Source organism: Amblyraja radiata, chromosome 8 (assembly GCF_010909765.2).
Source record: "Amblyraja radiata isolate CabotCenter1 chromosome 8, sAmbRad1.1.pri, whole genome shotgun sequence".
In the NCBI taxonomy this organism is placed as follows: Eukaryota; Metazoa; Chordata; class Chondrichthyes; order Rajiformes; family Rajidae; genus Amblyraja; species Amblyraja radiata.
Window position 1 is genome coordinate 25,558,284 of NC_045963.1, and position 24,759 is coordinate 25,583,042.

Sequence of the window (24,759 nt, forward strand, 5' to 3'; positions counted from 1 at the left end):
AAGTCACTGCTCACCAATTAAATCAAGGAGAAGTGGGCAGCTGTAGATTTGCTGCCTTACAACGCCAGAGACCTGGGTTCGATCCTGACTATGAGTGCTGTCTGTATTAGACAATAGACAATAGGTGCAGGAGTAGGCCATTCGGCCCTTTGAGCCAGCACCGCCATTCAATGTCATCATGGCTGATCATCCCCAATCACTACCCCGTTCCTGCCTTCTCCCCATATCCCCTGACTCCGCTATTTTTAAGAGCCCTATCTAGCTATTATTTGGTACATTCTCCCTGTGACTATGTGGGTTTTCTCCAGGTGCTCCGGTTTCCTTCCACAATCCAAAGACGTATAGGTTTGTAGGTTAATTTGCTTCAGTAATTAAAAAATAAAAAGTGTTAATTGTCCCTCGTTTGTGGAATAGCAGTACTGTACGGGGTGATTGCTGGTCAGTGCAGACTCGGTGGGCCGAAGGCCTGTTTCCACGCTGTTTCTCTAAAGTAAAGAGAATCAAGACTAAAAAACAGTAGGGAATTATTCTAATTTTTACAGATTAAAGATGGCCAATAACCAAGATAATATTAGTAGAATGGGACATGTAAAATTGAAAGTGAAGCCAGATGGAATTGGATTAGCTGCAACAGCATTCCAGCCTGCAGAACACATTCTCCACCACAAGATGTTCAGATAAAATGTAATGGATATAAAGTAGTTTAATGCAATTATTTTTTCTTTATCTTTAAAATCACATCTGCCAAAAACCTGTATGATTAATAAGAATCTTGCCGCATTTACTGTAATTCAGTACCACAGATGTCAGGGTAGACTAAAGACATTAGAGTAACTAAATGGCAATTAATGAATGGGAATGAGAAGCTGTCAGAACTCAAACTCATATTACAGTCTATAGCTGAGGTCACTTTCCCAGGAGGATTAATCCCTCACATACATGATACAACCACTACTGGGCATTAGTGGCTTCTGAAGGAGGATAAACATTTATGTTCTTTTAGAAGGCTTTGTTGAAAAATTACCTTCTCCCCTACCTCCTAACGTGAGCTGGAGGTATAAACAGAATTGTCAAGTAGGTACTTTTGAATCAGAATTTTAAAATGATCATGAAAGCAAGGACACAGGTGTTCTAGAGGACAAAATAGAGTGTTCTCCATGGAGGGAGAGCAGGAAAGAGGCGAGGGGAAGGGCAAGAAAGCGAGGGAAGGGAGAGCAAGAGAACGGGAGAGAGATAAATTGGGGGGGGAGAGATGGGGTGGGGGAGAGAAAGAGGAATGGGAAGAGAGCACGAGAGAGGGGGGAGCAAGATTGGGTGGGGGGAGAGATGACAAGAGAGTGGTGGGGAAGAGAGCAAGCGAGAGGTAGGGGAAGGAGAGAGTGAGAGAGAAAGTTTATTGGTAGGGGAACTAGGCCTCGTGTTCCTATGCATTGAAATTGCATATCAGATCATGGGGGGGGGGGGTAGAGGATAGAGGAGATGGGAGGGGGAGGAGGGGTAGGGGAAGAAGCTAGATTTGTCAAGTCTCAATTTAAAGTGGAGAACATTCAAAATAGATGCAAGGAAAGACAATATGGGACATGAGTGAACAGAGACACCTAGAGGCTCAAACACTTAATTCCATTAAAATATGAGTGGAAGCAAGAAAGAAATGCGTTCCATACGTAAAAGAATGAGATAACAAAATATATTTATTTTTCTCCATTTTTAAAAAATAATTATAATTTTTTCTTGGGGCAATACAATTTCATCTGTTTGTGGAGTCCATGTTCAGTGAACATAAAATAGTACAGCACACAGGAACAGGCGAAAGAGAGAGGTATCAAAGGGATGCACATGGGTTAAGTGAGTGGGAAAAAGTACTGGCAAATGGAGTATAATGTGGAAAAATATAAAACTGTTCATTTTAACAGAAATAATTAAAAACACAATCAAAACAGTGAACGTTTCAGAGTTCCAAGGTGCAAAGGGTCCTAGTTATCTGAATATATGACTGCAAATGACAACTGTAAGTTACTTAGAAAAGCTAAAAGGATGCCGTAGTTTATTGGTAGGGGAATTGAATACTAAACCAGGGACGATATGCTTCAGTTATGGAGGACATTTTTGATTCCATATTGAAATATTGTGTACAGTATTTGTTTCCATCTTTTGGGGAGGATGTAAATGCATTGGAATTAATTCAGAGATAGTTTACGTGACTAATGCCTTGAAGAGGTAGGTTTTTGTATGGGGAAAGATTGCACGTGGTAGTCTTGTATCTGCAGAGGTTAGATGAATGAAAATGGACTTGATTGTAACATTGTAGGTCCTGTGGATGAAGATACTTCCTTTTGTAGAAAAACCTAAATTTTGGGGGTTGTTCATTTCCGGGAGAGATTTTTATTTCCTCTCAGAAGTTTTTGAGTCTTTGGAACCTCTAACGGGTGGTGTAAGCATAGTCTTTGAATATTTAGAAGGCATATAGCAGATATTTGGTCGGCAAAGAGCTGGATGTGGAATTGAGGATACAATTGGACCAGTCATAATCTTTAAAAATGTGGAGGGGAAAGCTTGAGCGATCACTCCTGATACATAAGACTCATATTTTAGTGGGCAATAACTCAATTTGAAGTGGTGGATGGAAATGCTTCTTTATACAAGAGGGAAGGTGGAAACAGAATGCAAGAGACACAGAGGTGCGTAGGCAAATAAGAGAAGATATGTGGCCATCAGCAAATAAAAATATACCAAGAAAAAATGTTGAGGGTGACAGAGATAAAGGCAAATACATAGAAATGAAAAGAAAATAATGAAAGTGAACTATTCATAGATGGAAGAAAATAGAATGGCATTAAATAAAACTCAAGGATACTAGACAGAATAATGGGGAACGCATCATGGAAAAACATGGGATTACAAGAGAGAGAAAAAAAGAATTAAAATGCAAGAGAGGAAGGATATAAGGTAAGGGGAATAAAGTCCTCCAACAGTGAAAGGCAAATTGTGAACAAGTTGTGCTAGTAATGGTGAAACATAAAGTATGGAATAAAAAGCGTAACATTGTTACTGATTACACCAAGAAAAGGCAGCCAGCACAGAAACAAAATGAAAGCAAATACACAAAGGTTGAAAATGTCAATTGCAGCAGAAAAAGTGAATGAGAGCAAAACCATCCAATAGTGCACAACGTGGAAAAATAAGTGAAGGCTTTGGGGATCACTCCTGATTTGTATGGCTCATATTTTAGTGTACAGTAATCCCATTTGAAGTGGAAGATGGAAATGTTTCTTTATACAAGAGGTAAAGTGACAACAGAACGCGATGGAAACTCGGACGAGAAATACAGATGAATATCCAGAGAAAACCTGTGCAGGTTCGGAGATAGACACAAAAAGCTGGAGTAACTCAGCGGGACAGGCAGCATCTCTGGGGAATAGGTGACGTTTCTTCATGGTCTCTACCTGAAATGTCACCCATTCCTTCTCTCCTGAGATGCTGCCTTCCCGCTGAGTTACTTCAGCTTTTTGTGTCTATCTTCGGTTGAAATCAGCATCTATAGTTCCTTCCTACACTTGTGTAGATACAGCAGCCTGTCCTTAAATGCAAAACAGCAAGATGAACAGAGAGCACTGGAATCAAATTGCTCTGTAAACACACAATACAAGGAGTGAAAGGAGTAAATAATATTGTATGAACAGTGTAAATTGCATGGTAAAAAATATTTCCCAAAAAGGTTTTAATATTTGTAATAATCAGCAATTCTGGGAAATAAATGTATAATTTTGATCAATGCTCAAGCCTGAGGAAGCAAAGCAAGTAAATCTATCTTTTAAGGTGAAAATTACTTGTTATTTTTGTGTAATCTCATCCTCTTCAGGGTTGCATAGATGTTCATCCTAGAATATCATCTCACTGCTCAAATCTTGAACAGTCTTACTGGGTTTCAAGCTATTTTATAATCTCCCCATACACAGCAACTGAGTGAAGAAGTGTAAATAGCTGATTAAAATCAGAAGTCAAAAGGATCACGCGCACATATTGCAGGTAACCATTACCGGATTGTGCAGTAGATGCTCTTTTGTATGAGATCTCTCGGGATCAATGACTGTGGTTTTACTGGTTAATGGTTCTGAATTGGGTGCCAATTGTTCTTTTGAAAACAACCTCTTCAAACAATCAGATTGTGGTTTATTGCATTGTTGGTCCTTGGGGTGTTCAAAATTTGGGTGTGTATTTCAAAATCAAATTTATTGCATCAATCCTACTTCTGCTTTACATTTATTTCCATTTTCCATATCCATTGTCCTTGTAACCAAGAGTAACGCATTTACTTTGTATGTTCTATTATTACTATATAAAAAAAACTTTGCATGTTCTTTCAATTGCTATATAACAAAACACAAAGCGGTGGAGTAACTCAGCGGGTCAGACAGCAACTCTGGAGAACATGGTTAGGCGAGTTCGGCAGCATTAACCAGCATCTGTAGTTCCTTCCTACACATGGATAGGCAACTTTTTGGGTGACCTGAAATGTCGTCTATCCATGTTCTCCAAAGATGCAGCCTGAACCGCTGAGTTACTTCTGCACTTTGTGTATTTTATGTAAGCCAGCATCTGCAGTTCCTTGTTTCTGCAGTATCTTATAGAAACATATAAAATTATAAAAGGACTGGACAAGCTAGATGCAGGAAAAATGTTCCCAATGTTGGGCGAGTCCAGAACCAGGGGCCACAGTCTTAGAATAAAGGGGAAGCCATTTAAGACTGAGGTGAGAAAAAACATTTTCACCCAGAGAGTTGTGAATTTGTGGAATTCCCTGCCACAGAGGGCAGTGGAGGCCAAGTCACTGGATTGATTTAAGAGAGTTAGATAGAGCTCTAGGGGCTAGTGGAATTAAGGGATATGGGGAGAAGGTAGGCACGGGTTATTGATTGGGGACGATCAGCCATGATCACAATGAATGGTGGTGTTGGCTCGAAGGGCCGAATGGCCTCCTCATGCACCTATTTTCTATGTTTCTAAGTTACATAGATAATTGGTGCAGGAGTAGGCCATTCGGCAACTTCAAGCCAGCACCGCCATTCAATGCAATCAGTACCCCGTTCCTGCCTTATCACCCTACCCCTTGATTCCCCTAGCCCTAAGAGCTCCATCTAACTCTTTTGAATGCATTCACAACTCTCTGTATGAAAAAGGTTTTCCTCATCTCAGTTCTAAATGGTATACCCCTTATTCTTAAATTGTGGTCCCTGGTTCTGGACTCCAACATCGGGAACATGTTTCCTGCATCTAGCGTGTCCAATCCCTTAATAATTTGATATGTTTCTAAATTCCAGTGAATACTCGCCCAGTCGCTCCATTCTTTCATCATATGACAGTCCCGCCATTCCGGGAATTAACCTCGTGAACCTACGCTGCACTCCCTCAATAGCAAGAATGTCCTTCCGCAAATTAGGAGATCAAAACTGCACGCAATACTCCAAGTGTGGTCTCACCAGTGCCCTGTACAACTGCAGAAGGACCTCTTTGCTTCTATACTCAACTCCTTTTGTTATGAAGGCCTACATGACATAGCTTTCTTCACTGTCTGTTGTACCTGCATGCTTACTTTCAGTGACTGTACTAGGACACCCAGGTCTCGTTGTACTTCCCCTTTTTCTAATCTGACACCATTCAGATAATGTTTAAGAAAGAACTGCAGATGTTGGAAAAATCAAAGGTAGACAAAAATGCTGGAGAAACTCAGCGGGTGAGGCAGCATCTATGGAACGGAGGAATAGGTGACGTTTCGGGTCGAGACCCTTCTTCAGACTGATGTGGGGGTGGGGGGGGGGGGGGGAAAGAAAAAAGGAAGAGGTGGAGACAGTAGGCTGTGGGAGAGCTGGGAAGGATGGGGAAGGAGGGAGATAGCAAGGACTACCTGAAATTGGAGGTCAATGTTCATATCGCTGGGGTGTAAACTACTCAAGCGAAATATGAGGTGCTGCTCCTCCAATTTGCAGTGGGACTCACTCTGGCCATGGAAGAGGCCCAGGGCAGAAAGGTCAGATTTGGAATGGAGGAGGAGTTGAAGTGCTAAGCCACCAGGAGATCAGGTTAGTTAATGTGAACTGAGCAGAGGTGTTGGATCTGCCTTCCCGTTCTTTCCTCCAAAGTAGATAACCTCTCATTTATCCACATTATACTGCATCTGCCATGCATCTGCCCACTCACCCTACCTGTCCAAGTCACTCTGCATCCTCATGTTAATGTTACTTTTAATTCCTTCATCTAAATCATAAATGTATATTGTAAATAGCTGTGGTCCGAGAACAGAGCCTTGCGGCACCCCTAGTCACAACCTGCCATTCTGAAAATGACCTGTTAATCCCTACTCTTTGTTTCCTGTCTGCCAACCAATTTTATAACCATGTTAATAGCCTACCCCCAATACCACTAATCTCTTGTGTGGGACCTTATCAAAGGCTTTCTGAAAGTCCAGGTACACTACATCCACTGGCTATCCCTTGTCAATTTTACCTGTTACATTCAAAAAATTCCAGAAGATTTGTCAAGCTTGCTGACCTGGACTGAGCATGGAATAATTTGCCCATTTCAGAAGGTGCCTGCAACAGGGCCTGACTGAAGCCTCAATGTTGCAGATGTTGGCCTCGGAGAGGAAGCTGACGTTGATTTGTTTGCCAATGAATTTAACAATTGACCTTCTCCAGAACGCTGACGTGCAGGTCCAAGTGAGCATTGGAGTACAATGGCCTGTGCCATCCGGTAGACCATATGTTTTTTTTCCCCAGATAGCCAAAGACTGCAATGAAGGTGATGACCAATTTCTGCCGTCGCTGAAAGGAGCTCCTAAAATGTAGAAAGTGCTCCACATTTGCCATAATCTTAACTCTGACTTCCTATTTACAAATCTTTCCTTCTCTGACTCCAGCAGCAGTAAAAATATCACTTTCCTCTTCTTGGATATAACTCTGTACCTTTATTCTGGAACCACGACCTCATCATCAGAAGCATTTCCACAAATAGGGCAAATAACTAAAGCATGGAGTGTACATGGAGCGTACATGCAGGCTTCAACGTTTGGAATGTTGAAGCCTGCAGCCCATATTTTCCAAAGGTAGACACAAAATGCTGGAGTAACTCAGGCAGCATCTCTGAAGACAAGGAATAGGTAGTGTTTTAGGTCGGAACCCTTCCTTAGACCAAAAGATAAAGGTGGGGTGGAAGAGGGGAAAACTGGATGCAAGAAAAAGCCAGAACAAATCTGGGCTGGCAACAAATTATCTCAGGAAGGGTGGAGTTCATAAAGGCTCATTGTTGGCTGGGGAAGATGTGCTAACGAGTGTTCCAAGGATGTGAACAGTGCCCATTTTTTTCATTTGCGATTGTCAACAAACAAAAAGTCTCAAGATTGGAATATATCATGAAATAAATACAGGAATTGGTATCTAATACTAGTGCTGCATTCAACAGTGGGATATAACATTAGAGGCATAGGGACTCCAGAATATATTAGTTTATTGTTAATAATTTTGTTAACAATACCAATTACAAGATTAGAGTTTCCCCAGCAATTTTGTGTACCTACAAGATTAGATATATAGGTGGCAAAATCAAGTAGATTTTGCCATTAAGTTATTGGTTACTCCGTCAATCATTGCATTTCATCTCCATCTCCACGGTCAGTCATTATGGTGTTAAATTTACATTGTTTAATGTCTCTGGAATTGACATTCATAGCTATGAAAGAATGTTTGCTGCAAGAATGACGAGTATTGATAAAAACATGAACCGTAATAAAAAGAGCTGTTGTTCCAACAAGCCAGTTCAATTTGTACAGTCATACAATCTTCTTCCTTTATTAAAAAACGTCCTCTAGGTGGATGAATTAGTACAGATTAAAATGCTTTTACCTCTACAAAAGAAACCACACCCCGAGACAAAGGGGAGTCCTGGAATTATAACATTCTGTTGCATTTATTTATCTATGTCCAACTTCAATTTACTTCAATTACAGAGTGCTAATTATTTTGAAAACATTTTTACAAAATAACTTTCTTTACAACTAAAGAGATTTAAAATATAGCAGGATTTAAAATATAGCACGAGAATCTTCAATCTATCTCTATCTCTGGCAACGGTCCCCAAGTGCCTGAAAACAGCCACCATAGTGCCGGTGCCGAAAAAGTCCGAAATCACCAACCTCAACGACTACCGGCCGGTTGCCCTGACTCCAATCCCCATTAAGTGCTTCGAAAGGCTGGTCCTCTCCCATATTAAATCCAGCATCCCTGCCTCACTGGACTCCCATCAATTTGCATACAGGGCAAATAGATCGACAGAGGATGCCATCTCTCTGTCCCTTCACACTGTCCTGACTCACCTGGACAGACAGGGCACGTATGTGAGGATGCTCTTCATTGACTATAGCTCTGCATTCAATACGGTCATCCCCACCAAGCTCACCACCAAACTCCACCAGCTAGGCCTCAGCTCACCGATATGCGCTTGGATCCTGAACTTTCTCACGGAGCGACCGCAGGCAGTGAGACTGGGCCCGCACCTGTCCTCCACCATCACCCTGAGCACCGGCACACCACAGGGTTGTGTACTAAGCCCCATGCTCTACTCCCTCTTCACTCACGACTGTGTCCCTGCATTCGACACCAACACCATCGTGAAGTTTGCAGACGACACAACAGTGATTGGGCTGATCACCAACGGTGATGAAACAAACTACAGAGCGGAGGTGCAGAACCTGGCGGACTGGTGCGCCAATAACAACTTGGCACTAAACACCTCCAAGACCAAGGAGCTGATTATTGACTTCAGGAGGTCCCATTCTGGAGAATACGCCCCAATCTCCATTTACGGGGAAAGTGTGGAGAGAGTGTCCAGCTTTAAGTTTCTGGGCACTCACATTTCAGAAGACCTCACATGGTCCACAAACACCTGCCGCGCTGGTCAAGAAGGCACAGCAACGACTGTTCTTCCTGAGGACATTAAAAAAGACTGGTCTGCCCCAACAGCTGCTGACAACGTTCTACCGCTGCACCACAGAGAGCATACTAACGTATGGCATCTCTGTGTGGTATCTCAGCTGCACGGAGGCGGAGAGGAGAGCTCTTCAGCGCGTCGTCAACAGAGCGCAGCGGATCATCGGGACAGAGCTACCAGCCTTGGAGGGCATCTACCACACGCGGTGCCTCAGGAAGGCCCTCAGCATCCATAAGGACTCATCACACCCCTGCCACGGTCTGTTTCAACTACTTCCCTCCGGCAGACGTTACAAGGCCTTCTACGCCCGAACCTCTAGACTCAGGAACAGTTTTATCCCAAGAGCTATAGCGGCTCTGAACCGGCCCTAATGAGTGCCCCCCAACCCACTCCCTTTGGACAGTCTCCCTCAGATGGTCACGTCAATCAATTCAGCTTGCTTATTTATGTATTGTATTTATTTACCTTTCTTGTACATCAGTGGAGCTGCACACTAAATCTCGTTGCACTGACGTGCAATGACAATAAAAGATATATTATTATTATTATTACAAGAGGTTGCATAATTTCCCAAGAATTCTTCCATGTTACACAATACTGTAAAATATCACAAATTATGTGGAATGTAAACCGAGTTTCCATGTTATAATTCAGTTATAAAGAGAACTGCTCACTGCTATTTGTAGCACCTCGGGATAAAATTAATCTGTGTTTTGCGTTTTACACCTCTTTGCAAAATTTTGAGAGAAACAAATAGTTTTTTTCTGAGTCTGAGGATGTTTCTATGCATCTTATAAAACTATAGAATATACAATTATTTTAATTTATTAAAAAAATGACAACTATGTATTAATATGAAATGTGTTTAGTTAGCGTACACATTATTTTGTTACTACAAAATAAATCAGATCACTCAAAGGTGGTGGATTAGACAGTGATTATGTGTGCAATAGCCATTTTCTTTTCTTTTTTAACTTTATTTTTTATTTCTTTATTGCTTTTATGCATACCCAAATAAAACACAAATATAACAACGAAACATACAACAATGCAGTGAAACGTACAACAGTGCAGCAACGTAAACAGTTCAGTTTACAATTAATGATGCAGTATACAGAACTATTTTCTTATTAAAACATTTTCCAATAACTTACATTATTGTCAATAAAATTATAGTGATGATGTCTTTATTTCTAATCCATTTTTCCCATTTTCTGTTAAACTCGTCTTCTTTCACTCTTAGAGAACATGTCATTTTCTCCATGACAAATATTTCCTGTACTATGTCTAACCATTGTCTAAGTCTGGGTGTGTCCGTTGCAAGCCAGTTTCTTGTAATGGCCTTTCTGCCAGCTGTGAGTAGGATTTTAACCAAGTAATGATCTTCCTTCAGCACCACTGTATTTATGTTATCCAGGTATAAAATGGAACACTTCTTGGAGACTATATATCCTAATACCTCCTTTAATTCTGAATTCACTGTCCCAAAATGGTTCTATTTTTGGGCAACTCCAGAAGATATGTGCATGATTTGCGTCTGTTTGGCTACATTGCCTCCAGCATGTTTGCTGCCTTGGAATTCACTTGCTTTTTATGTTAGGCGTAATAAAGAAACAAATCAAAATTTTCCAATTAAATTCTCTCCATTTTTATGAATTAGTGGATGTCTGTAGTGTTACACACATGTGATGCAATTCTTCCTCTGAGATTGTGATGTTCAATTCCTTTTCCCGCTTAAATTTTACATAAAATGTAGTTTTAGCTTGACATTCCATTAAACTATGATAACGTTTAGAAATAATCCTTAATGTTTTTTGATGATACGCATTAACTATCACTGGATTCTTTTCTTCTAGTGCCTCCCTTTTAACTTTTTTACTGTAATAATCTCTCAGTTGGAGGTATCTAAACAAGTCTTGGTTACCAAGTGCAATCTATCCTTCAAATCTTGGAAACTTCATAGGCCTCCATTTTCAGTAACAGTACAAAATGCAGTAATTCCTTTCTTCATTCACTCTTTAAATGTTGAGTCATACATCCCTGGTTTAAATTCATTATCCAAAGCTATCCATTTTTACTTTTTGTCGTTTATTCAGTTTAAGTTGTCTGGTAAGAGTGAATCAGGTTTTTAAAGTAAATATCGTTATTGGATCGATTGTACTCCTGATATGTCCAGGAAGCGCTTTTCCTCCCAAGAGTGTTTGGATGTGGAAGTCAGGGATATATGTCTCAATCTCTTTCCACCTAGCTATATAGCTGTCCTCACACCAATTAATTAGTGGTCGAAGTTGGGCTGCATAGAAATATATCCTAAAATTTGGAAGTGCCATTCTACCTTTGTCCTTTGGCAACTGGAGTGTAGTGTATCGATTTCTGGCCTTCTTTCCTCCCCAAATAAATCTAGGTATTAATTTATGCCATTCCGTAAATTGTTTTAATGGTATCTCTATTGGCAGAGATTGAAACATACAATAGCCTTGGCAAAATATTCATTTTCACCACATTTATCTTACTACGAAAATCCATTGGGTAGGTGGACCATCTTTCTATATCATTTCTTATGTTTTGGTTGATGTGATTATAATTGGCCCCATACAACATTGATATATTTTTTGTTATAAGTATCTCTAGGTATAATAGCCATTTTCACCACATGAATTTAAATCCTAATGAGTTGTCACCTTTACTATGTCAAAAAATATTTCCTAAAAATAAATGGAAACAAAATACATTGTACAGCACAGCCGGTCGAACTATTTCATGGCAAAATTACATATTAAGTTGAAAGCAACTTGAAGAAATAAATTCTTAAAAGTAGATCAAATATGGGTAAAGGTCTCAGGCCTTAAAAAAAGTTTTCCAAGGCTTGTTAATTGGTATTACTATCCCGAATCTTACTATCACAGCTGAGGTTAGATAACAAGGCAGTTATTCATGCTGAACTGTATTCCAAGAGCAAGGATCACATTCCCCACCAATCTTCTCTGCTGACAGCACAGCCAATTTTGCTTACTATGTTCCATTGATAGCATTTATTTCAATTTCAGCAGACATTTTACACTATAAGCAAACTCTCAAATAACTTTGGAGATACAAGGAACTGCAGTTGCTGGTTTATCAAAATATGACATAAAGAGCTGCAGTAACTCAGCAGGTCAGGTAGCATCTCCGGAGGGCAGCACGGTGGCGTAGCAGTAGAGCTACTGTCTTACAGTGCCAGAGACCCGGGTAGGATCCTGACTACGAGTGCTGTCTGTAGAGACAGTCTGCAGAGTACGTTCTCCCCGTGAACTGCGTAGGTGCTTGGGCTTTCTCCCACATTCCAATGACGTGCAGAATTGTAGGTCAATTGGCTTCTCTAAATAGCCCCATGTGTGTAGGATATGATACTGGAATAAAGTAGAATTAGTTTCTGGGTGATCGTTGGTTGATATGGACCGAGTTGGCCGAAGAGCCTGTTTTCACGCTGTATCACTAAACTAGTCTCAATGTCGTGCATCTATCAAATCTATCCTTAATTTTCTTTTTGCTCCAAATAGAATACCAGCTTCCCCAATCTAAACTTATAGTAAAATATCACCCCTGGAACCATTAATTCAATCCAAAAAAGTATATAATTACTTTCCCTGAAGCCACACCGCACTTTATATATCACATATCCAAGTGCCTTGGTGCGAGTGATAGGTCTACAGATCCAAGAGTGCCAAAGGGCATTGGTGCATATCAATCAGCTTAGGTCACAGAACCACAGGTTTCAGATACAATTCACAAACCATCCACTGCTTGTTCAAATTGGGCCGGCCGACGGGCAAGATAATCTGGACACAGGTGGGTGCAAATAAGAAGATCTCAGACTCCAATGAAGGATCTACTCTTCCAGACTCCATTAGTGATCACAAGCAACTGGGTAATTATCAACAAGAACTTGAGATATCACAAACCTAAATGTACATGTTCACTTATCTCCAAATTTCTATCAGTAAGCCATAAGGTAGAGTTCTAATTTCCTTTTCCCATCACCCTATCTCCCAATGGTAACCCAAGGAATTGTCATAATTTGGTCTTTCAGTAATTGACCAGTCAAGGTATGAGCTTTCAGTTGCCCGAGAACAATTGGTTTGAAGACTTTCATTTAAAAACATTGTCAATAAATGTCCATTCACTAACTAACAAGAGCATGGAAATGCTGTTTTTCTCCCAAGTTGGAATGTGCAATAATTACATGCCTTCCTGCACCCCAATTACACTCAGCAATGAGAAGTGGGGTTTAGTAATTTGTAGATATTGTGGCAGTAGAAAACAACCTCTAATCTGAAATTGTGTGAAGTTAGAATGATGCCTCTTAGGACTATCCTTTGTATGCCAACAGTATGAAGCCATGCCAAATCAATCATTTGTTTTGTTCATGGAACACCTAATCATCATTCACACTGTGTTTAGTTAATTACCTAATTAAACGTATTACTTTTGTCTGAAGTAGGTACATTTGTTGATCCTGCAGTAGTTGAAGTGTTTCTAAAAAGAGCACCATCTTTCCTTTTTAAACTAGCAGCTTTCCATTAGAATATAAACAGAATAAACATCCATCATTAACGTAAAACATTACTGCATTAAAGGGCCTGTAAAGCTGCAGCGAGTAAGAATTTGATTGTTTTGTTAAAGGTACTGCTGATTCTATGCAAGTCCATACGTTTCAGTAGACCACTAATTTCAATGGAACATCTTACAGAGTCCATGCTAAAAGGACAACATTTTTAAATGTACACCCCTTATAAATTTCCTTCTCCACTTATACTGCTTGTCTGAAAGCAAGCTAGAAACCAACCTACTAGTCAAATTAATTATGAATATGAAATCTGATAATTTCAGTACCTCAAAACATTTTAATTTAGGGACTCTTTTCAACCCAGTAATAAACATTGCTGAAATTGAAAATATGCTCATATTTTAGCTATTTATACCATAAATTCAATTAAACGAGGTAATGCGAAGACCCATTTTTTAAGCAAACATTTTTGCAGGACTTCGAAAAAGGTCTCTAATTATACTAACATAGTATATCCAGAGATAAATATTGTATAAATTAGGCACATCAATGTATGTAGTATTTGTGTTTTTTCACTTGCCATTTAAGTTATTTTTAAAAACACCTTTAAAGGATTATTAGGTGAAATCTCATTATGTCTCGCACACCTGCAACGTCTACGGGGAGTTCAGTACTTAATGTTTTTATCCCTAGAGTTTTCATTTCATATTTTTAATGCATCTTCCACTAACATAATTGTATAACAACAGCTCATCTACTTGTTTATTGGAGTGGTTTTGGTTTTCCTCATTCATACAGGCAGAAAATAAAACAGCCAATTAAAAAAAATAATCATTCAATCACTATCTACTTCATAAGTCACATTCATCATCTCATAGTTCCATACTTCAGTATTTTTTTTAAAATGGACAATACCTTCATTAACTCCTTCCTTGTCAAATATTGCTGTAATTTTTTTCCTTGAGAAGTTTCTACTTCATGTAACATTTATATAGCCCAGAGAGTGGCACAAAGGCAACAGCTGTAGAGCTGCTGCCTCACAGCTTCAGAGAAGCTGGTTCGATCCTGACTTTGGGTGCTGTCTGTGTGGACTTTGTAAGTTTTTCCTGTGACTGCTTCTGTTTCCTCTGGATACTCCGGTTTCCTCCCACTTTCCAAAGACAGGTTTCCAAACCTGTCCGTCTGGAAGATATGGGTGGGTGACATTTTGGGTCAGGAACATTCTGGACATTCAACCTGAAACGTCACCCATCTATGTTCTCCAAATGTTGCCTGACCCTTCAAAGCACTTTGTTTGCTCAGTGTTGAATGGAGTTTGGATTACCATAAAAAAGTAAGGAACTAATAAAAGTGTCATAGTGAAAAAGATGTGTACAACACAAACACAATTTCTAGTTAAAAGGCCAGAATAATTTCTTGCTTAATGTGAAAATCCTATGACAACATTGAAGCCTTTGAACAAGCATAGCTGGGTACACTTCAATTACGATTGTTTCACATTTGCACCTCCTAGATCTCTTTGGCAAGATTTTAAACTTCAACCAGCATTGCAATGTAAAGCCATATCTTACAAATCTGAAGATGGTCACAAAAGCTGTGTGGTTTCGCAACCACCCCCACACCCCCCTCCCCCTCACAAAGACACGAGAATGATCTTGGGTGCAAAAATGAAAGATTTTAAGACCAAAAAAAAAATCTGTATTAATTTCTTCATCTGCTTTCAGCTGTTATAAAAACAGCAATGGGTTATGAGAAGGCTAGTCTCACCATGCCAGTGGAGGAAGCAACAAAAACAAAAAAAACAGCTTTCTCACGTTATGTGGCTCAGTGGCTACAATGAAAGACTCTTTTTAACACGAGTTAACAAATCAACCTGGAGACTGATCAATTGGACGAGGTCACACATTAACATTTGGTTTTCCAAATCAAGTGTAAAAATCAATAAAGAAGGAAGTTTGTACTTACCCATACTATTTGTGGAACTGCACCACATCAGCAAAAGGCCAGTGCAAATCAAGTTCAATAATCCAAACAGCAAGATTTTCCAGGACTGTGAAGTAAAAAAGATTGTATTGACAGCAATGTAACTTCAGCATTAATTTTACTTTGGGGGTCATTTTTAATGACAGAGGTAATTCTACATGTGCAATCTAATATCAATAAGGAGGGAAACAGTCAAAGATTTCACATGCCATTCAAACAGTATGAGAAAAGTGTGTTATATCAGGTAAATTATTCTTCCAATGAAGCTTTAATGTTACATCAGAAATATCTACAAAGTCCTTATGAAAGGCCTATATGGATTGGATGTGGGCAGGATGTTTCCACTCATGGGAAAGTCTACTACCAGAGGACATAGCCTCGGAATAAAAGGACAGACATTTAGAATAAGAACACTCGGTGGGCATAGCCTCGGAATAAAAGGACAGACATTTAGAATATGATGAGGAGGAATTACCTTAACCAGAGGGTGGTGAATCTATGGAATTCATTGCCACAGATTGCTGAGGAGGCCATCATTGGACATTTTTAAGGCAGAGATCGATTGATTCTTGATATATATACACAACAACAATTCTACAATTTCTATAGCAAATAAGAGGTCAGCATGTCCAAATGAACGCAGCTAATAACGTGCAATTTTAATTTCACCGAGGTCCCTGTCACAGAGCCCAGGTTCTCAATGGTTGGCGCCTGGTAGTGTAATTTTTGTCCCACTCTGTTCATTCCTTCTTTTCTGTGCTCCCTTATGGTAGAGGCGGGCATGCGCCGCCGGACATAGGAACAGTTTCCCCCTGTTATCAGGCTTCTGAATGGTCCTTTCATAAGGTGGGTACTGTCCATTTAACTTCTACCTGTAAAATGTAACTTGAACTTGAACCTCATTGAAGACATTGGACTTAGTCTAAGGAACTGGTGTGCTTCACTGCTGAGAACGATATTCTGTACTTGGTATTTTACTCTTTGCTCTATCTATTTTACTTGAGTTTTAACTGATTGTATTTGTGTATGGTATATTGATCAGTTTGGATAGCACGCAAAAGAAAGCTTTTCACTGTACCTCGGTGCATGTGACAATAATAAATCTAAACCTAATTTGCCGATGATGCAAAGACTCTGGGTGTACTTACCCTCCTGTCAGCTGCAACCAGCAGAAACTCCTGAGTAAATCTTCCACCTAATGACCGGTGAGTTTTGCGGAATGGATGAATAGTTCCCTGGAAAAGAGAAATTATAGGAAGATAGAAGTTAACATTAAACATATGGTATTTAAATGCTTCACGTAGGATATAGATTTAGTGTAAGAGGGAAGAGATTTGAGGACTATCTTTTTTATGTTCAAATGTTATAGGAGCAGAATTAGGCCATTCGGCCCAACAAGTCTACTTTACCATTCAATCTGGCTGATCTATCTTTCCTTCTCAACCCCATTCTCCAGCCTTCTCCTCATAACCCCTGACAACCGTCATGAGCCATACAGCATTAAAACAGACCCTTCAGCTGAACTTTCCCATGCCGGCCAGCCCGACTACCTGCCTGAGTTTGGCCCATATTCTCTAAACCTTTCCTATCCATTAACTTGTCCAAATGTTGTTATAATACCTGCCTCAACTACCCTTTCTGGTAGCTTGCTCCATATATACACCACCCAGAGTATGCACGTATCTGGAATGCACTGTCAGAGGGAGTGCTGGCTGCAGAGTCACTGACAGTGTTTAGAAAGAGTCAGGATGAGCACTTAAATTGCCTCGGCATAGAGGACTACAGGTCACGCTGCAAAATAGGATTAATGCAGGTGGGTTTCCACCAGTGCTGGACGTGATAGGCTGCATGGCCTGTTTCCATGCTGCATAATTATTTTTCATTCATAATTTCCTTAAAAAAAGAAAACAATGCATTGCACCCTACAATCTAGGCTGATATTATACTGCGGTTCTACATTTTCAGCTGTGTTAAATGGTCATTAACTTTAGTGAAAGATCTCATCACTAGGGAGCTCTAACTAGCATTATTTACTCATAAAGAACCAATCTAACAATTCCGTACATGAAAAAAGGAATAACTATATCATCTTAAACTAATATGGCATGGAAGAAAAAGCAATCCAGAGAAATTAATTCCTTAGGCAGCTAATTTTTTTTTAAATATCTTTTTTTTTCTATTTGGTTTTCTTTCAGTGTAGTTGAAGTGAAAAATAACCAGGAGAACCAATCCATAAGATCAGGTTATTTGAAATCAAATGCAGACCGAATTTTAAAAAAAAATTATGGTTTTAAAATCTTTATGCCTGGAGCTGTTAGATTAAAATAATGATTACACAATTTCCACTGATTTCTACTCATTGCATAATGTTTGGGACAAAGACCCATTATTTATTTATTTGCTTCTGTAATCCACAATTTGAGATTTGTAATAGATAAAAATCACATGGGTTAAAGTGCACATTGTCAGATTTTATTAAAGGGTATTTTTATACATTTTGGTTTCACCATGTAGAAATTACAGCTGTGTTTATACATTATAGCAGGTCGGTGGGGGAGCTGCGAGACGGCTGCCCTGCCAGCAGCGTGTTCGTTATTTCTACTTTTTTTTTTGCCGTGTCTAGTGTTAGTTTGGGTGTCTCTCGGTATGTCTTATGTGGGGGTTGGGGGTGGGGAGGGGAAAGGAAAAAAACGTTTTTGGTCGCCTCCTCCACGGAGAGGCGACATTTTTCATGTCGCCTCCCTCGCGGCCTAACACCATGGTTTGGAGTGGCCTTTCCCGGAGGCGGGTCCGGATCATTGGCAGCGGGCGCAGTGTGGACTTTCCATGCCGAAGCGAACGAACCCTTGCCGGGGGGTCGCCAGAGAGGAGTGCTCCGATCGCTGGCCTGGTGACTTTGGCACAGTGGAGACTGTGGTCCACGGAGCTTCTAACAGCGGCCGTGGAGTGGACTTATCAACCGGAGCCTGGGATCCCGCGCCGGCGATCGCCGGTGAAGAGCTCCGACCGCCGGCTTATAACATCGTGAAGCTACGGTCTAGAGAGCTTCTAGCCGCGGGCAGGGCTTGGACTTACCACCCGGAGCCTGGGATCCGTCGCTGGGGATCGTCGGAGAAGAGCTCCGACCACCGGCTTGCGGCCTATAACATCCTGAAGCCGTAGGTAAGTGCCGATTCGGGACCTCCAAGCCGCGGAGTGTGTTCCACCGCCTGTACATCGGGCCGTCTGTAGCGACGACTACAGAGGGTCCATGGCCCCGACCACGGGTGAACAAAGGAGGACTGGCTGAACTTTGTTGCCTTCCACCACGGTGAAGAATGCTGTGGTGGATGTTTGTGTTAAATTTTTATTGTGTATTGTGCGTCTTTTTAAGTGTATCGCTGCTGGAAAATTCATTTCACTGCATGTGATGTGCATGTGACGAATAAAATTGACTATGACTGACTTTTATCCCCCCCATCTCAGGGCACCATAATGTTTGGGACACATGGCTTCACAGGTGCTTGTAATTGCTCAGGTGTGTTTAATTGCCTCCTTAATGCAGGTATAAAAGAGCTCTCAGCACTTAGTCTTTCCATCAACTTTGGAAACTTTTATTGCTGTTTATCAACATGATGACCAAAGTTGTGCCAATGAAAGTCAAAGAAGCCATTATGAGACTGAGAAACAAGAATAAAACTGTTAGAGCAGTGCTCTTCAACCTGGGCAGTACCGCCCACTAGTGGGCGATTTAAGCTTTCAGGTGGGCAGCAGAATGATAACATGTTGTATTAAAAACATCCAAAATATACAGACTCAAAACTGTGAATGTATGTGAAAAGAAAAAGATTCTATCATTTTAGAGAGAAGTATTTGAATTATGTATTTTATACTTTTATGCTGCATTAATTTTTAGCTATGTAAAATATTGTAATGTTTAACCACCACCAAACCCCCCGGAGGCCGGAGCCCCCTCTGTGCCGGCTGCAAGCTGGCCCGACACCTCTGGTGGAGGACAGGCCAGCGGCGGATCGGCGGCGCTGGAGACCCATGCCCGCTCTGGGGCTGTCGGTTGGCCCAGCGAAGCGGCGCTGCTTCTCCGCGCTGGCTGTTAGCCAACCGACAGCCACCGGAGCAACAGGACAGCGGAACTCTCCTGCAGGCATCCGCCCAATAAAAGCCCCTCTCCCGTTGCTGCACCGACTGAGGCCAGAGCTCCGGGTCTGTGGAGAATCGCTCCTGCCCTCCCCCGCCGCTGCTCCTGCGCCGAGGGGGCCAAACAACAGCCAGTAGAAATGGCGAGAGGTGCAGCGGACGGTCACCAGCCTGCCGCGGTCGCTCTGTGACCTGTGAAGATGCCGAGGGACCCACTCACTGTGGGGGAGGGAGCTCCGGCCTCAGTCGGTGCAGCGACGGGAATTGCTAAGGAGCGGCAGTCAACGGGATAGATGGCAGGAGAGAGGAGGCAGGGACTGGGGAACGGGAGAGAGTCCCCCCCCCCCGCCGGCTGCAAGTTCTGGACCGCCACCTGACAGGGACGGGCACGTTCGGCCGCCCTTCTGCATGGACCAGTGGAGAAGGGAGAACTAGTGTCGCTAAGTCCAGTAGCAATTCAACAGCGGTTACAGCGCAGGAGACCCGGTTTGATCCAATGTTTATCTGTGACCTATGACCTGGGCATACGCAGTCGGAATACCAAACTCGCTTATACGGGTATTGAACATACATAAAACAAGATTGTGCCAAAACTTTTTCATTTAACGCGCCACGACATTGGTTCACCAGTGCACGTGTAGATATGCAGGGATTTGGGTACGGGAAATGGCAAGTGGGTGTTTGTGAGAATGGGCTGATGACATCACTTTGCAAGCTGCTGGACCTGGCTCCACTAAGTCTGGAACTTTGCAGAAGTTTCAGGAAGCTTCTGCACCTGTGACCCACTGGTTGCCATAAAGTCTGGGCTTTTGCAGGAGCTCCAGAACACTGATGCTTAATGCATGCTTGTGATTGGTTCAAAAGAGTGGCCTGCACCTGGAAGTTTCTTATTGACTTAAGATGTTTCTACTTTGTTTCTGTGTCTCCCCAACGTCTCCCGTGATTGGTTGCCTTCAATGGTATGTTTCTCTATGTACTGAAATATGTTTACATTGTTGCTATGTATGAAGATATTTGCAGGTACTGTTATATGATTGGGCAAAAGTGTTGTCACTCCATGTATCTTCTCTCCGGTATCGATGATTGGTTTTGTAGGGGTTGCCCTCCCCCTGTATTGTCACCAAACAGAGAAACTGTCTGAAAATCACTGAAAGAGGAGACCTTCGCTTGTTCCTTACGAAAATCGATAAAGATATCCAACATTTCGTTTCTCAGCATCAGGCTCAAGGATCTCATTAAATTAAAGGTAATTTCAATTAATTTTATTGTTTTATGCTGGGTATGTAATTTTTTTAATTCAATTTAAATATTAATGGGCGGTACGGAAACTTTACCCTCACGAAAGTTACAAAAGTGGGCGTTAGGTATTAAAAGGTTGAAGAGCACTGTGTTAGAGACATCAGCCAAACCTTAGGCTTACCAAAATAAACTGTTTGGAAGTGCTGGCTCAAAGGGCAAAATGGCCTATCATTAAGAAGAAAGAGAACACTGGTGAGCTTACTAATCGCAAAGGGATTGGCAGGTCAAGGAAGACCTCCACAGCTGATGGCAGAAGAATTCTCTCTATAATAAAGAAAAAAAAACAAACACCTGTCCTACAGATCAGAAACGCTCTTCAGGAGTCAGGTATGGATTTGTCAATGACCACTGTCCGCAGAAGACTTCATGAACAGAAATACAGAGGCTGCACTGCAAGGTACAAACCACTGGTTAGCCGCAAAAATAGGATGGCCAAATTAGTTTGCCAAAAAGTACTTAAAAGAGCAACCACAATTCTGGAAAAAGGTCTTGTGGACAGATGAGACGAAGATTAACATATCAGAGTGATGGCAAGAGCAAAGTATGGAGAAGAGAAGTAACTGCTCAAGATCCAAGCATACCACCTCATCTGTGAAACACGGTGGTGGGGGTGTTATGGCCTGGGCATGTATAGCTGCTGAAGGTACTGGCTCACTTATCTTCAATGATGATGCAACTGCTGATGGTAGTAGCATAATGAATTCTGAAGTGTATCGACACATCCTATCTGCTCAACCAAACAAATGCCTCAAAATCATTGGCCGGCGGTTCATTCTACAGCAAGACAATGATCCCAAACATCCTGCTAAAGCAAACAAGGAATTTTTCAAAGCAAAAAAAAAAGTAAATTCTTGAGTGGCCCAGTCAATCACCTGATCTGAACCCAATTGAGCATGCCTTTTATATGCTGAAGAGAAAACTGAAGGGGACTAGCCCCCAAAACAAGCATAAGCTAAAGATGGCTGCAATACAGGCCTGGCAGAGCATCACCACAGAAGACACCCAGCAACTGGTGATTTCCATGAATCGCAGACTTCAAGCAGTCATTGCATGCAAAGGATATGCAACAAAATATTAAACATGACTACTTTCATTTACATGACATTGCTGTGTTCCAAATATTATGGTGCCCTGAAATGGGGGGACTATGTATAAACACTGCTGTAATTTCTACATGGTGAAACCAAAATGTATAAAAATGGCCTATATTAAAATCTTACAATGTGCACTTTAACCACATGTGATTTTTTTCAATTACATATCTCAAATTGTGGAGTACAGAGGCAAATAAATAAATGATGGGTCTTCGTCCCAAACATTATGGAGGGCACTGTATCCTTATTTTTAATGTATTCTTGATATTAAATTTAATGAATTTTAATCAATTGGATAACTTTGTAAAGTCAGAATTTTGGTGATTTAAATATTGTATAGTTATAATGTTAAGTTTTAAAATAATATCTTTACTAGCTTCATACTCTAGATACAATATTTTAAAATAATGATTTCATAGTTTATATTGATCAAAATATTCCTTCTGTGGTAACAAAGTTAATGACAATTTTGAATTCTTGAACCTGCATCGCCATTTTCAAGGAACTGTGGACTTGAATCCCCAAGACTCACTGTTCATCAATATTCATTGTGATCGACCATTTACTGAAATCTTACTCCCATTTGACTTCCCAAAGTACATCACCCTGGACTTGTCAGGACTCAATTCCATCTGTCAGTGTTCTGCCCAATGATGTATGCAGCCTTAGACAACCTTCATTGCTCTACACCAAATGGCCAATTTTCATACCAAGTGGGCAGAACATTGGCAGAGGGAATTGAGGCCCGACAAGTCCAAGGTGATGTACTTTGGGAAGTCAAATGGGAGTAAGAAAGTCAGCAAATGGTCAATCACTACTCATCATTCCTTCTCCCATTCATTTATAAGCATAACAGGTAAAACTGACCAAAATCCATCTATAATAAAGAATAACTTCTTTTTTGTCTCAACTAACCTACAAGTGAACTCGTACTGCATTATCAGACCTTAATAAGTTGAAGCCTAATATCCCCCATTTGATCATGATGTGGTGATATATTATATATGGAACATTTGAAAGCCAACTTTAAAAACAGAATTCAGTTTCCCCAGATTACAAATTGTGTGTTCGTTCACTGAAAACCTACACCAACCGGACAGATTACTAGAAGGCATGATAAATCATGGTCATTAACTGAAACATTATCCTGCTAAAACAGAACACTGTATCCATTAAAGTCAAACAGTTATGAGGTCCATCCTCCAACATGTGCAAGCAAGATTCCTTGCACTCAATACCGGTAATGGAGATTTTTCTGTGACATTTTAGTTTGCTACAATTAGAGTAGCTATTTTTTTTGTCAGTTTACATGTCCTTTCACTCGAGTAGTGGCTGACACTAATTATTGGGTTTTACAGCAAACAGGCGATGCATTATTTTGACTGCTATTATCTGGGAGTATTGTTTACACGTTGTTTCTCATCGAGAAGCTCTTCCCTTAATAACCCTTCAAGTACAGAAAGATCTTTGCACTGTTCAAAGATTTAAAAATATTTTAAATGACCTATTTACATGTTGTTTTTAATTAAAAAGCATAGCAACTGGTATAAATCCATAGGATGTATAGGAAAATGATGTCCATGGATTGTAAATATACGATCACTGGATTATCTAATCATTAGAGTAGGGTAATTTTGAAAATACTAACTTGAAATCCACATTGCCCTGAACTATAAAAGTGGAAACAGCAAGAGTGTTCTTATTTAACAGTATTTGGTGAATAAAAGTTGATTAGAACGTCTCCTATGTCTTTTCTCCAGAGATGCTGCCTGACCCGCTGTGTTATTTCAGCATTTTGTGTCTATCTTCAGTGGGGAAGAAGTGTCTGGTATGTTGGTGAAAAATATGGAGGATGATTTGTTGTATATGGAGGCCAGCAGGACCAAAAGCGAGAACTGGAGGAATCTTGTTCTAGTTGGGAAGTGGAGTGAACGCAGATGTGTGGAAACAGCGAACATGGTTGAGATCGCCATCAACCATGGTGAAGGGAAAAACTACACTTCAAAAGAAATAATAACATCACAAAGACTGCTGTGGAAGAAGGCAGCTACATAACAGATACAATAGTCATGGAGAAAAATTGGAATGGAAGCTGACGTTGGACAAGGCCCTTGAGGAATACAAGTAGAAAATAACTTAAACGGGGAATCAGCAGGGCTAAAAGAGGCTGTGAAAATGTCCTTGGCAGGTGGTATTAAATAGAAACCCAAGGCATTTTATACATTAAAAGTTAGAGGGTTGCTAGGGAGAGGGTAGGATTACTCGATGACAAGGGACAGAACTTATGCCGGGAGCCAAAGGAAATGGGTGAGGGAGTAAATGAGTACCTTGCATTGCCACTCATCAAGAAGAACGTGGAGCATTAGGGATCAATGAGAGATGTGCTGATATTCTAGGGCTAGTTCATATCAAGAAGGAGATGGTGTTGCATCTTTTGAAGAACATTAACGTGGATTAATACTCAAGGCCTTATGAGACCTAGCCAAGTTGAGGCAAGAGAGGAAATTGCTATGGTCTTGACAGAGTTTTGAGAATTCATTTTTAACCAAAGACGAGGTCCCAGAGGATTGGAGAACAACCAATGTTGTTCCTTTGCTGAAGCGGGGTTGATAGAAAAATTATTGGCAAAGATTCATAGGGACACGATTGGAAAAGTATGGACTTATTAGGGAGAGTCAGCATGGTTTTATACAGAAGAGGTCATGTTTTACAAACTTGATGGGG

The 24,759-nt window shown here is 40.8% G+C and overlaps 1 protein-coding gene across 1 annotated transcript in view; it reads right to left on the reverse strand.

Moving 5' to 3' along the window:
* slc30a6 (solute carrier family 30 member 6) overlaps window positions 1-24,759 on the reverse strand; it is a 115,674-nt gene that overhangs the window by 70,088 nt on the left and 20,827 nt on the right. Inside the window, exons 3-4 of the mRNA XM_033025427.1 lie at window positions 16,657-16,743; window positions 15,491-15,575 (exon numbers count right to left, since the gene is read on the reverse strand). Of these exons, the coding sequence (XP_032881318.1) occupies window positions 15,491-15,575; window positions 16,657-16,743 (172 nt within the window). The remainder of the gene's footprint in view (window positions 1-15,490; window positions 15,576-16,656; window positions 16,744-24,759) is intronic.